The 13,197-nt window shown below is 57.4% G+C and overlaps 1 protein-coding gene across 1 annotated transcript in view; it reads right to left on the bottom strand.

The window, feature by feature from the left end:
- Positions 1-18: 18 nt before the first annotated feature.
- Positions 19-13,197, bottom strand: part of Lama5 (laminin subunit alpha 5) — a 47,562-nt gene continuing 34,383 nt past the window's right edge. Inside the window, exons 41-79 of the mRNA XM_027419886.2 lie at positions 12,433-12,663; positions 11,709-11,822; positions 11,470-11,597; positions 11,263-11,343; positions 10,947-11,161; positions 10,538-10,638; positions 10,270-10,450; positions 10,033-10,182; positions 9,286-9,437; positions 9,104-9,214; positions 8,776-8,887; positions 8,093-8,263; positions 7,759-7,955; positions 7,408-7,524; positions 7,115-7,269; positions 6,702-6,843; positions 6,484-6,586; positions 6,053-6,163; positions 5,184-5,363; positions 4,962-5,110; positions 4,699-4,875; positions 4,456-4,592; positions 4,222-4,375; positions 3,919-4,052; positions 3,684-3,846; positions 3,462-3,584; positions 3,233-3,381; positions 2,875-3,151; positions 2,629-2,759; positions 2,358-2,528; positions 2,161-2,275; positions 1,917-2,062; positions 1,644-1,839; positions 1,395-1,559; positions 1,164-1,317; positions 950-1,083; positions 775-865; positions 568-687; positions 19-474 (exon numbers count right to left, since the gene is read on the bottom strand). Coding sequence (XP_027275687.1) covers positions 206-474; positions 568-687; positions 775-865; positions 950-1,083; positions 1,164-1,317; positions 1,395-1,559; positions 1,644-1,839; positions 1,917-2,062; positions 2,161-2,275; positions 2,358-2,528; positions 2,629-2,759; positions 2,875-3,151; positions 3,233-3,381; positions 3,462-3,584; positions 3,684-3,846; positions 3,919-4,052; positions 4,222-4,375; positions 4,456-4,592; positions 4,699-4,875; positions 4,962-5,110; positions 5,184-5,363; positions 6,053-6,163; positions 6,484-6,586; positions 6,702-6,843; positions 7,115-7,269; positions 7,408-7,524; positions 7,759-7,955; positions 8,093-8,263; positions 8,776-8,887; positions 9,104-9,214; positions 9,286-9,437; positions 10,033-10,182; positions 10,270-10,450; positions 10,538-10,638; positions 10,947-11,161; positions 11,263-11,343; positions 11,470-11,597; positions 11,709-11,822; positions 12,433-12,663 — 5,907 coding nt within the window. The 3' untranslated portion in view covers positions 19-205. The remainder of the gene's footprint in view (positions 475-567; positions 688-774; positions 866-949; positions 1,084-1,163; positions 1,318-1,394; positions 1,560-1,643; positions 1,840-1,916; positions 2,063-2,160; positions 2,276-2,357; positions 2,529-2,628; positions 2,760-2,874; positions 3,152-3,232; positions 3,382-3,461; positions 3,585-3,683; positions 3,847-3,918; positions 4,053-4,221; positions 4,376-4,455; positions 4,593-4,698; positions 4,876-4,961; positions 5,111-5,183; positions 5,364-6,052; positions 6,164-6,483; positions 6,587-6,701; positions 6,844-7,114; positions 7,270-7,407; positions 7,525-7,758; positions 7,956-8,092; positions 8,264-8,775; positions 8,888-9,103; positions 9,215-9,285; positions 9,438-10,032; positions 10,183-10,269; positions 10,451-10,537; positions 10,639-10,946; positions 11,162-11,262; positions 11,344-11,469; positions 11,598-11,708; positions 11,823-12,432; positions 12,664-13,197) is intronic.

Below are 13,197 nucleotides of genomic sequence, written 5' to 3'. Positions count from 1 at the left end.
TTAATCAACACACCCAAGTGAAACAAGTCGCTTTTAATTTCAAAGGATCCAGTGAGTGATTTTAGGTATCTCAGTACTAAAAAAAGTTGTCAGGCAGGAGTAACAAAGTCTGTTCTGCGGTGTCTTTTCATATGAAGACCTCTCAAACCAGAAATGACTTGTTACTCATAGAAAAGTGTAGGCAAAGACCTGTGTCTGGGAACCCTCAACGCTGAAGTAGGGGGAGGGTAATGGGGTTGGCCTGCCAAAGGCCACTGGACCCCACCTGCCTCCGTGCCGGTGCCTTTCTCTTCCCCATGGGCCTGGGGGGTGCTTCAGAGTGAGCTGAGGCTAGAGTCCCAGAGGGGCAGCCGCTCACCCCCACTGTCCCCTGGACTTGTGCAGAAGTAGTCACAGTGACTGGGTCCCCGTTGACCACCAGCTTCCTCATGCACCCTCGATAGGCAGGAAGCTCTGGCTGAGCAGCTGTTGCCTCTGAAAACACAGGGGTCAGAGAGGACTGCTGACCTCTGCTGCCCTTCTGGAGGGTGAGAGGATCCCAGCTCCCACAGGGCAGTCCATACTTACTGGGCAGGCCCCCAAGGTGCAGAGGTACTGGAATGGCAGCCAAGGTCACTGGTGAAGTGCCCATGGTGTGGTTGCTCTGTGTGTCTACCTCCAGCCTGAGCGTGTTCCTACCCTTGATCACTGTGGAGAACATTTGTGTCCCCTAGCCAGCCAACCTGCAGTGCCACTTCCACCCTGCTCTACAGAAGAGGAAAAGGTTCCCCTCACCTGCCACTCGGTGCCACTGTCCATCACAAAGCTTGGGGTAGGTCACCCACGTGGAGAACTCTCCTGCCCCATCATTTGCCCGCAGCAGAACCTGAGGTGAAGGTCAATTAGGTTCTGTCCACCAGAGGCCATAGTGGTGAAGACATCACTCACCCAGCATTGCAGCCCTGCTCACCTGTTCTGTCAACATCTGCAGCTGAATGTAGGGGGTGGCCTCAGCCTGGCCCAGGTGGAAGATGAGGCCAGCAGCTGCCAAGGGCCGTACCTCTAGCTCCAGGCTTACATAGGGCAGCTTGGCCTTGGAGAGCTCTGTGGGGAGGGGACGTGATAGAGGTCCAGGCCCCTGCTTAGAGCCCCTATACCCACAGGACCTTCCTTGCCTCACACACCTAATGTGATGATTCCCTCACTGCCTGGGAAGAACAAGCCGTCCTCCAAGGGGCCTGAGACACAGGGTATGACCCCCACCATTCGCGTTGGAGTCCTCAGGGGCTGCTTATCGAGCTGCAGATTCTTCACACAGCCACTGAACCCTACAGACACCTGTAGGAACATATGGCTGGTGTCAGGCTGGGACTACTGAGGGTGGACACCCAGGCCAAGACCAGTATGGTTCTCACAGGGAGCTTGGAGCTGTAACTGCTGTCAGGGAGACCTCCTACAAAGAGGGTATGGGACTGTGGGCCCTTTGCCCTGTGGCCTCGATGGCGAGGTGCCTTCTGGCTCCACGTCTGGCTGCCATCTACTACAAGCTGGATCTGCTGCAGTCCCCAGCGCACAGACACCTGGGTGTGGGAAGGACCCTGGTCAGCATTGTCAGAGGGCATTCCCTGTGCCCTGCTACCCCATCCTTTTCTCCTCAAACTCACCCTGTGCCACTGGTCAGCCCGTGACTGCTGGTGGCTCTGGACCCGGAGCCCGGGCCCAGGGCCTTCCGTCTGTGCAACGAAGTGTCCATGGCTCAAAAAGAGTACCAGTGAAGGACCCAGGCTCGACAGGGGGGCAGCAGAGAGCAAGAGGCCCTGGGAAGCATCATGTGGGCGGACAAGCATCGAGAGGTGGAGCCTGGAAGCCAAACATGGTGTCAGCCTGGACAGCACAGCACCTCCAATCCCACCCAAGCCCGGCCTGGCCAAACTTACCTATTTCTGCGGGATGGGGAGATACCCACAAACTGCAGGTAACTGGGGAGAGGCCCTCCAAACTGGTATGCATCCTGAATAGTCCCTTGGAGCCAGGGTGGTGTGCAGGCAAGGTCCTGGCCGGGTTGGCGACTGCGGCGGGAGACCTAGGGCGCAGATCAGACCACAGTGCGGGTTCCAGTGTTTTGGTAGGCAGCCTCCCAGCTGTCCCAGCCCTGCCCACACAGCGCCTTGAATACCCTACCTTCTGAGGCATGGCCCTCGAAGTCTGGATGAGTTGGGGTGGTGTGCAGCCTATGCTAACGTTGACACCGCCCATGTTCTGCTGTAGGTCAAACACACGCTGTGGCCCCCGAAGTCTGTGGGGAAGGGGAGGTGGGTACCTGTCAGTAACTAGCATGGGGAGTGGCTGGGACCTCATCCCTATACCAACCAGCTCACCGCTTCACAAAAACGTTGCTGATGCAGCCACTGAAGTTGTGGGAGGTACCAGACTTAGGCAGGCCTCCTAGGAGAAGTTGTGGGGACTGCTGAGGCTGTGGTTGGAACGTGGGGGGTGGCTCCCGGAGGGACTCTATCTGTTGTAGCTGGTCATCCACAAACAGCTGTACCCTGAGGAGAAGGCAGGATTTCCTACCCCTGGCCAGCCTCACCCAGACCCTCCTGCATAGAGCATACCCATACTCTTTCCCTCTGCCAAGGTAGGGCCTACCGTGTGCCATTGGTGTAGAAGGCTACATAGTGGGGGGCACCGTCGGCAAAGACCCTCTGAGTTTCCACTGCTGTTCCCATAAACTGGAGTGTCAAATGGCCCTGCTTCAGGAATACCTGGTATGGCCCATCCTAGGGACAGGGGCGAGGTCAGCAGGCAGGGCCAGGATCCCAGACTCATTCCCTCTAACCCCCACAAGCCCAGACCATGGCTGCATGCAGCAGGAGCAGGTTGCCATCTGCTCACCGGGGAGGTTCGATAGTAGAGCAGGCTGTCCTCCTGGGTGCCACGAAAGCCAAAGCCAGAGTAGACCTCGCCAGTGATGGGCACCACGTCGGGAAGTGCCAGGGGCAGGAAGCCATGGCCGTGGAAAGTCATGGCACGTCCCACTAGCAGGTCAGCAGTGCAGCCAAAGCTGATACCCGTGGTGTTCAGTCGCTTGAGGTCCACATACTTGCCCAGAGCCTTGATGCCTTTGATGCAGCCACGGACAGAGCCTCCGGAGGGGAAGAGCTGCCGTAGGCTGCAGGGCACCAGTCAGATTTTGAGTGGCTGCCCTGCTGGCACTGGGACCCCACATGCCCCACCCAGGGTCCATGCTCACCTTGGGGGCAGCTGTTCGGGTGGCACCCCACCTAGGTAGTAGGCATCGGCCATCTCCAGCATGTTGTCCTGCTCCACACTGAATACAGTGGCCCTCTCCACACGCACCAGCACACGTTTGCGGCTGCCAGCCAGTAGAAACACCTGGATCTGTATGTAGGGAATGGGTAGCGGGCTTCAGGAAAACCAAGTCCCTGCTGGTCCTCCTATCCCCGGGCCCTCTGCCTTACCGCCTTGCTGGCTGCTGTCAAGGGGTGTGGGGTCTGCAATGGCGTGGCCCTCTTCAGGCCTTCACCAAAGTCATAAAGGAGCACAAGGGTGCCTTCCTGCACTGCCAGGCACAGGAACTGGCTCTGCGGGAACAGGGCAGAGCAAGGTCAGCTCAGGTGCATTAGGAAGGGCAGAGCCCGGATGGGGAGAAGGTGGGGGGTCGGGCACAGGGCCAGCCATGCCTCTTGCTTGAGGAAGAAGATGATCCCATTGTAGGACACAAGTCGCAGCTCCTGGTCAAAGCGCTTTGTGTTGCTGAACTGCTTCTCAAAGCTGATGCGGGCAAAGCCGCTGCCATCCAGGTAGGAGCCATCCGTGAGCCATGGGTCACCAGTGGCCTTGGAGCTGCACATGAGAGGCCTCAGGTCAGTTAAGGGGACTACAGGTTAGAAATGGGTGGTGCTGGGCCTCACCTACCGAGCACACGGCTTATCCACTGCAGTGTCCAGCTTGAAGATCTGCTCAAAATTGTAGAGACTGACCACCTCCTCGTTCAATGTGTCCATCTCAATGCAGCCCAGGTAGCCAGGGAATCGGAGAGGCTCGGGGGGCTGTGGGTGAAGTACATGATCAGGGCACCCTTCCTATTTCCTAGAGTGTCCTGCAGACACTCAGACTGCAGGAGAGTGGACTAAAACCAGACCAGGATTTTCTCCCAGGTCAAGACAGACAGGGCTGTCAGCATGCTCTAGAACTACCCTGAGGCTGAGCCATGCTCACCGTGAAGTTCTTGGGGTATCCTCCCACATAGAAGACAAAGTCATCAGGCTGTAGGCTGAGTAGCCCCTCCAAGCCTGGGGCCACTGTGTCCCCCTTGATCTCCTGAACCATCGGCTTCTCCACCGTGACAGACATGTGGCCAAATTGGAGGGTTCTAAGAGCAGAAGTGAGGGGTGAGAAACAGACAGGGACCTGGAGCCACAAGTGTCTAACCTCTCTTCAAGTTATCCGAACCTGTCAATGCTGATGGCTGCAAACTGCTCCCCAATGTTCTCGTCAATGCTGAGCGTGGTGTGGCCGGCCTCACCTAGCTTGTACACCCAGTGTACCTTCTGATTACGCAGAGACACTCCCATGTAGTCCCCAGTGGGCTGTGGTGGTGGCCAGAAGACGATGCAGTTAGGATGGGGACCAAGCACCACCCATTTCTAACCTGCAGTCCACTGTGAACCATTCCCGCTCCTGCTTGGTTGGTACCTGGCGGCTGCCCATGTACAGAACAAAGCGGTCCCCGGTGTTCTCGCCTGGTGCAGGTGCGGGCACTGGGCTCTGCAGGTAGAACTTGAGGGCAGTGTAGGCAGCGAGGTCAGGGAGGTTCCGTGGGGTACGCAGTTGTACCCCTGAATGCCCATTGAACTTCATAGACACCTTGACCTGGAGTGTAGCACATGACAGTTTACTACCCAGCCTCCCAGGCCCCACTGTCCCTACATACAACCTTAAGGTGAGAAGTCACCCACCTTGTTGGCAGCACCCCGGGCTTGGGCAATTAGCTTGCGCACACGACCAATGTTGGCTGACAAGGCCAGGCTGGCATTATGCACTCCACGGTTCTCCAGACGGCTGAGTTTGGCCAGCAGCTGTGGCAATGTCTTCTCCAGGGTGGACACTGCAGGAAAGGTGGGCTGAGAGCCTTGTCTTTGGTACCTTGGCCCTCAGGAGGACACGGACCGTCAGCTCACCTGAAGTGCTTGCATCACGTTCCACCTGGCCCAGGTCCTGCCCTCGCAGGCCCCCCAACTGGCTCTGCCATCGTTCCACATTCTTTTGCATGCTATCAAGCTGGGACCGCACATGGGTGGCTGTGTCCTGGGCTTCGGCAGCCACAGCCTTGGCATGAGCGATCTTCTCACTGGTCTCACCTGCAGCAGACGGAGGTCATGCCCAGCAGGGGCCAACTTCATGTTCCTAGGTCCCACTAGGATGGCCACCCTAGATGCCCGCCTCATGGATAGATAGCATAAGCTCCATACCTGCAGCTCAATGCATTCAAAATTCTACCCAGACACCTTTCTTGGTCCTGAAATCCTCCCAACCAAGGACCATCATCAATTCCCAAGTCTTGCCCAGCTTCTGAGGTTTGTACCCAGGTGTGCCTGGGATGCTTTGGTGACCACAGGGAAACCTAGACAACTACGTCAGACTAAGCTGTTCTCAACTCTGAGCCCTCTTGGAAAGGCAGCCAGATGAAGGCCACTGCGACCTCTATAGTTACATGGTCTTTACTAGGAATGCCCTTCTTCTGAGCCAACAGTTTCTGCTGGACACGCTCCTGCATCTGCCAGCATCTAGCCACTGCAACTTGCCCTGTGCACTCTCCCCCGTGCCTTCACCACTACCCAGCACTCTTACGACCTGCTTATCTGTGCCAAGTGCCTGTGTTGGTGACCTGTACCTCAGGTCACAGGTACAACCCCAGAGTGTACGTTAGCATGGGAGAATCTTCAGACACTGACCACCACAGTGACTCACCGGCCACCAGTGTGAATGTGTTTACTTTCACAAGGCACTATGGGGCACAAATGGGCGAGAGCAGGGATAAACCACAAACCTGTGTCCATGGCCAGCATGGCTTGTGCCTCCCGGATCTGGGCCGCCAGCTGGTCCTTCTTGGCCCGGACGTCATGCAGCTGAGTCGCTGCAGCCTGCAAGCGGCCCTGAGCTGTGGAGGAGGCAGCCTCAGTGACAAGGAGTTCCACCCAACCCTCCTGGCCCATAGATGGACCGAGAACAAAGACAGGGGCCTTGGAACTTCATCCTTATCTGGCTGTGGTCCATCGGCATACCAGCGAGACAGGCAGACAGTATTACCACCCACTGCCCCCTGTAGTAGAACTAGCTGGCAGAAGTCACATAGGACAGGCATGCCCAGTGCCTATTGATTCTCACACTGAACCACATTGGAACCATCCCAAAGCTACATGGACATTTCCCAGGGGTCAGTGTACCCCCTTACCCCTGCCCAAGGATCCAAGTACTCACCACGACCCAGCCTCTCCCGGTGCCCAAGAATGGTCTCCTCCAGGGCACTGCTATTAGCTAGCAGCTTTTGAGCTCGGGCTGCTAGGCCCCGCTGCACCACTGTCTGTGGAAGATCAGGAGCTATTTACAGGGGCTGTTCACACCATTTGGGGCAGTTCACACCAATGGGGGGTGGGGGGAGCAGGGCTCCTCTGAGCCACAGATGCTCAGGGTCTCACCTCCCACGTGTGGCTGGCCTGCTGCAGTGCCTGGCCTGCGGCGGCCTCAGCGGCCTGAACGGCCTGCAGGATGCTGGTGTAAGCGCTGGAGGCTTCCACAGCCCTCTGAATGAAACGGTCCTGATTGATGCCCAGGATGATGCTGCAGGAGGGAAAGGAGCATCATGGGATATGTGGATGGGTGTGCTGGAGATCACAGCTTGGCAGGCCACATCTGTGTCTAAGATCTGCTCCTTTAGATCTGCTCTTTTCTACCAAGATTTGGGCCCCACTCTTCCCAAGAGGCTACAGAAAGCCTGGATCCTTCTGGAATAATGACTTCTCCCTCCAGGAGCCCTCCCAAACCAGTCACCCTACTTAGGGTCAACTGCACCCATGGGCACCCAGGCTGCACCCTAGAGGGTGCCACACACCCAGACAGGTTGATTGCCAGCTGATGCAGCTTCTGAGCATGGGTCTCAGCAGCCTCTACCAAGTCCACCTTGCTGCTGGCAGGGGAGAAGGCTTGCATCTTCTTCAGTAAGGGTGTCCAGGCTCCATCCAGACTGGCCGCCAGGTGCTCTAGGTCCTGAGGTGGGGGGTAGGCTTATTACCCTCCTAATTTGGGACTGCATGCAAGCCAGTCCAGGACATCTCTAATCGGGCAGCAGCCAGACATCTTGGAGGAACAGGCCAGGAATGAGTGAGATGGTGGGGCTATATTTACCTCCTTAGCCTGGTCCATGCCCTGTAGAAGCTCAGAAACACGGCCCAAGGTGAGTCTGGCAGCCTGCAGAGCAGCCTTTATAGTGGCATTGTCCCGGAACAGCTCTTGTTTCCATTGCTTGGGATGAAATTTTAGGAGAGTGGGAATAAAGTATGCAGTGGGGCCCTGAGCGTCACCGGGTAGGAAGGAGGGGGAGGGAGAACTGGGAGCCAGGAAAAGGGAAGAGGGCAAGGGGAGGGGAGAGGAGGAGAGAGCAGAGAGAAAGGGAGACAGGAGGGCAGAGGGCAGGGAGGGGGGATGGGAAGAGTGCATACAAGGCAGGAACAGAGGGCAAGAAGCAAGTGGACTTACCAGGGCTTCTTTCAGCCGCTCCTGGTTACGGCTGTTGAGTTCATCAGCCTCGCGGGTAGTATTGACCGCGTGGTTCAGGGCCTCACGGAGGTCCATGAGGCCAGCCTCAAACTGGGCCAGCTGGTCCCGAATGTGCGAGGCCAACGACTGGTTCTCCTCCCAGAAGTTGGTCAGCTGGCCCTGCACATGAGCCATCACTGGCCAGCACCAGAGTGGGCAGAGTGGTCAGTCACACTGGTCCCCAGACCCTTCATGAACCCCAGTCTCTACCCGGCGCCCATCTAGTCTGTGACACCCTGAGCAGCCCCACCTAACAAGATCTATCCCCACTCACGCCTTCGGGCTTCTGCCAGTTCAGCCTCTGCCACTTCCCGCTGGGCCCCCAGGTCACGGGTCCGCATATCCCGGAGTAGCCGCTCCATTTCAGCCAGTGCCCAGCGCAGCTGCTCACCAGACGGTGCAGAGGCACCGTCTGGAGACGCTTGGCCAATGCGAGATGCCAGCTCTACAGGGAGAGGATCGTCAGGGCCTGGGGGTGGCCTCCACTCATCCACTTCCAAGCCTGAGAGCCGCCCAGGGCATTTCAGCAGGCCACCGGCACATAGCCCGATAGCACACTGGTGGCCTTGAGAGGACACTGTTCTCTGCCTTTATCTCCCATGCCCATCCCCTCCTACTCCTGACACGCTGGTTCAGTTCCCTCCCTGGCCTTTCCTAAGCAGCAAGTTCAGTTTTCTTCCATCCTCTGTCTGTGTCAGATCCTATCATAAGCTTGGGAGCCCCAGTTTCTTCTCCGTCACTGGACTGTTGGCCACTAAAGACGTTGGCAAATATTCCCTAGGGGAGCTGGGTGAGGGTCAGTTCAATGGCCAACAGTCCCACAGGCCAACCAGTCACTTGCCCAGAAGATGAACACATAGGCCCAGCCAGCTTAAGGGGAGACTTCCAGAAGGTCCTGCCCATCCCTACTCCCCAGCAGCCCACCCTATAGTAGACCCATGCATCAGCCAACCCTACCCCTCAGGGCACGGTCCACAGCACGCACAGTCTCCAACAACGTCTGTGCCCGGCCCAGTGTGGCCTCTGTGTTGTCCGTCAGCTGGCCCGCCCGGTCTTGGGCCCCTATGGCCTGTGGGTACAGTCTGCTTCAGCTGTGGTGTTTGTAGGTACATGACTGGGGCATGAGTAGGGTAAAAAGGGTGGCCCTGGGGATGTGGGGTGAAGTAGTTAAGAGAACTGGGGGAAGGTGGGTTTGGTGTCAAGGACAGGGGGAGGGGGGGTCCCCAGTGACGGCTTCCTGAGGAAAGGCACTGCAGGACACCGGGGTGGGCTTCACAGGTCTTGCCTGACTGCCTAGCTGCTCAATGTCCTGTTGAAGGCTTGCACTCTGCTGTTCTAGAGTCTGAAGCTGCTGTGTTGTCTGGTAGCGGGGTCCTAGTGGGCTCCGGAGCTTACTCTGTTAGGGGCAAGAAGTAAGTACCACGGGGGCAGCCGCAGGGGGCAGGAAGGCAGGTGGGCAGGAAATACCTTCAGGTCAGCAATGGAGGCATTCAGACTGTGCAGCCTGGCCCAGGCAGTGGAGCTGGCATTGATGCCCCGCAGCTGCTCCCGGATGGCAGGAAGGAGGGCACCAGCTTGCTCGAGGTCATCCAGAAGCAGGACCACACAGTGGTCACACACTGCAGGCAGGGTGAGGGGAGATACAGAGAGTTAGGGTTAGCCAGGGATTGCAGGACCAACTAAAGAATGGGTTAGCATCACGAGGTCAGTGTCAGAGGCCAGCACCAGGGTTATGGGAGCTGGAGTGACTAGGGCAGGAAAATAGGGTCAGCACAGGATCAGGGTCAGAGAAGTCCCAGAGGTTGTCATAAGAGACGGAGCCATGCTGGTTAAGTCAAAGTCATAGGGGTAAAAAGTCAGCAAGGGCATCCCAGGGTCAAGTGAAGACCCTCATCTGGTCAGGAGGGAGCTGACCCAAGGCTATGGAGCACTCTTTTGGTGAAAATGCTGGCATTGAAGTCTGCTGACAGGGCAGTGGCCAGTTTCCCGACTACATCCCCAACTTAGGAGTAAGAGAGTGGGTACCAGGTTAGCATGGGCCTGTGATAATCCCTCAGGAAATGGAGACAGACGGGTGGGGTCCCTCTGGGGTGCGGAGGTCCCACTTAATACAGGGAAGGAACACCAGATCATGACAGGCCTGAAACCCCATACACCAGGCAGGATAGGAAGAGTGGACGGGCAAAGATTGAGAAGTGTACGGTGGGGGCGTACCTTCACAGTGTATGCCATGGCCCCCAGGCCCGCCTGGTACAGGCACCTGGTACTGCTGGCTGCAGGTGTCACAGCGCTCCCCACTGAGCCCTGGGGGACAGGTGCAGCGGCCTGTGTGCGGGTCACAGTGGCCTTGTGGACACTGGCAACCTGCAGCAAGAGGGGTAGGGAGATCTAACTATAGGTGTTCAAAGATGCCTGCCTCCCCACCCTACCTGCCCACACTTCTGTACTCACGCCTGCAGCCCTTCTCTGGGAGCCCCCAGTAGCCAGGGGCACACTCGCGGCACTGGGGTCCTGTGGTCCCTGGCTGGCAGTGACACTGACCGCTCTGAGGGTGGCACTTGGAGCCCTTGGCAGCTGGCCCACAGGTACAAGGGCGGCAGCCCTGGCACTGCTCAAAGCCGAAGTGTCCCTCCTGTGACACACCCTGCAGTCACCAGTCTGCCCAGCCCTGGTCCCTCCCTGTAGCCTGCCCCATGCTCAGGCCTACTCTCAGCCTTACCAAACATCGGTCACAGCGTTGTCCAGTCACGCCCGCCTTGCACAGGCAGCGCCCACTCTGGGGATCACAGGTTTCTGTCCCGCATGGGGAACAGTCACACCCTGCATAAAGGGAGGTGGGGCGGCTATGGTAACTGTGCTGGCGCCCATCCCAGTCCTTCCAAACCTAGCCCCTTATTCCTACAGCTTTTCCCGTGATTTGGTCTACGTCTCACATCCCATGGTCACAAGCTCACGGGCCCTGTTTAGCCTCCTCCCTGCAGCCTTGCCCTAAAGGGGATGAGGCAAGGATAGGGTCCGGCTATGAAACCAGTCACCAAGGAGGCTCTGACCGTGCAGGGAAGGAAGCCTGGTGACACTGGCAAATAACCTGTTCTTAGGGTGCATCCAAGATCCCACCCACTGCTTACGAGTACAGTTGCCAGGCAACAAGGCATTGCCATAGAAGCCTGGGGCACAGCTTTCACAATGGGGCCCAGTGGTGTGACGAAGGCAGCCGCGACAAGCGCCTGTCAGGGGGTCACAGTCACTGAAGATCATGTTGGGGTCTCCATTGCCACTGCAGTCACAGGGCTGACAAGAGCTGCCCAGCACCAGAGGGTTCCCAAAAAAGCCAGGTGCACAACTGGGGATGGGTGATAAGGAAAGGGGGGGGGGGGTTGTCAGGGTCTAGTGGACCCACTCAGGGTACCCTAGGGTCTGTATAGATTCACCCCGCCTAATTACCGTTCACAGGAGGCCCCGGCATAGCCTGGTCTGCAGAGGCACTGGGTTCGGCCATTTCGTAAGACACAGCCATCTGCAAAGCTACGAGGAGACGCAGTCACTATACATCGGTGCCTCTCCATCGGGGGTAGGCACCTGGTGCTGGGTTTCACCTACTGGGCCTACCCTAGATGCTCAGGACTACATAAGGGACTAGGTGCTGCTTACTTGTTGGAAGGGACTGCCAAGGGGCAAGGGCAGCTCACACAGGGAGCTGCAGGGTCGTTGGGGTCGGTCCTCACAAAGCCCACCCTGCAGCGCTCACACTGGTCCCCTTCTGTATTGTGCTGGCAGCTCTGGGGTACAGTGAAAAGTCAGTGCTGAAAGCAGAGACATCCTCCTACCCCCACCCCCATCCCCAGGCTCTGGGGTCTTCCTGGGCTGGCCAGGCTCTGCAGAATACTCACCACACAGGTGCCAGAGCCAGGAAGGCAGCGGTCTGAATGACCATGGCACTGACAGGGGACACATCGGCCCAGGAAGAGACCTTTGATGTCCCTGTAATAGCCAGGGGCGCATTCCTGGAGGAAGGCAGGCAGGGAATTAGTGATTGCATGGTGCCAGCGCCAAGGCTGGGCATACCAGACAGCAGCTCACAGACCAGTCCCCAGGGACCTTCATGCACCAGCAGGGGCTGCACGGATATCACACCGTGTACCACAGGGTCCAGGAGCCTGTCTGACTGTTGGGCCTCTGGACCTGTGAACACACTGCCAGATGTAGATGCCATGGCTCAGGAATGACTAGGCTGTGTGGCTAGCAACCAAAGCTGTCTTCTTTCAACCCCACAACCCTTCCCCAGGTACCTTGCTAGACTACCCAGAGCCACAGGCAGACAGACACCGATGAGGGAGGAGAGGGGGACAGCTGGCAATCCGGGTGGATCAGGGACGTTGGTTGTGTGGGTACTGGGTGGATGATAGCAGCTGTGTGTAGGGAGGGGTAGACAGTGATGAATGGTGGGGAAACAGGTGACAGTGGAGCAGCTGACTGAGAGAGAAGGCTGGCAGGGTGGTGGAGAGGAAGACACACGTGGGCAGAGATGGGATAGCGTGGAAGGCAGAAGTACGCTCGGGGAAGGACCCGTGGCGGGGGCACCTTCAGAGCAGAGCCCCACCCTCACTGCTTTACCTGGCATGAGTCCCCACGGTAGTTGGCAGGGCACATACAAAGCTCCACATTGCTGGCTGGAGGCCCCCTGCCAGCCTCACTGGCTACCTCTAGCACCACTCTGCGCAGGGAGACCGTGGCAGAGGTCTGTGAGAAGAGGGCACGGATCTGCAGCTGCTCCAGGCCAGCCAGCACCATCATAATTTCTTCACGGGACACCGGGTTGTGAGTCTCCAAGTGCCGGAAGTTCCCCTGTGGGCCCGAGACAGAACTTCAGGTGGGGTAGATAGATCATGGAACACAGAAAGACTCTCACCTAGAGGACAGAGGTGCGTAGAGATCGCAGGGGTAGGGAGCTCCGGCAGCCGCCCGTGAAGAGATGAGTAGCCCCTGCCTCACACCAGAGTCAACCCCAGGGATATTGAGAATTTGAATATGCAAAGAAAATAGTTCAAGTTTGTTTTTTTGTTTTTTGTTTTGTTTTTGTTTTTCGAGATAGGGTTTCTCTGTGTAGCTTTGGAGCCTATCCTGGCACTAGCTCTTGTAAACCAGGCTGGCTTCAAACTCACAGAGATCCGCCCTGCCTCCCGAGTGCTGGGATTAAAGGGGTGGGCCGCCGCCACCACCACCACCCAGCTAATAGTTCAGGTTTTTAGTGGAAAAAACAAACACATAGATGGGTCTGTTCTGACATTAGAGAGACAAACATTTTCACAAATAAGATACAAAAACTGAGCAAACGCAAAACCTAATAAACTTGAATATTCCAAGAATCTATGCAACAAA

This window comes from Cricetulus griseus, chromosome 6 (assembly GCF_003668045.3).
Source record: "Cricetulus griseus strain 17A/GY chromosome 6, alternate assembly CriGri-PICRH-1.0, whole genome shotgun sequence".
In the NCBI taxonomy this organism is placed as follows: Eukaryota; Metazoa; Chordata; class Mammalia; order Rodentia; family Cricetidae; genus Cricetulus; species Cricetulus griseus.
The sequence above is the reverse complement of the archived record's forward strand: the minus strand, read 5'-3'. Positions and strand labels throughout refer to the sequence as shown.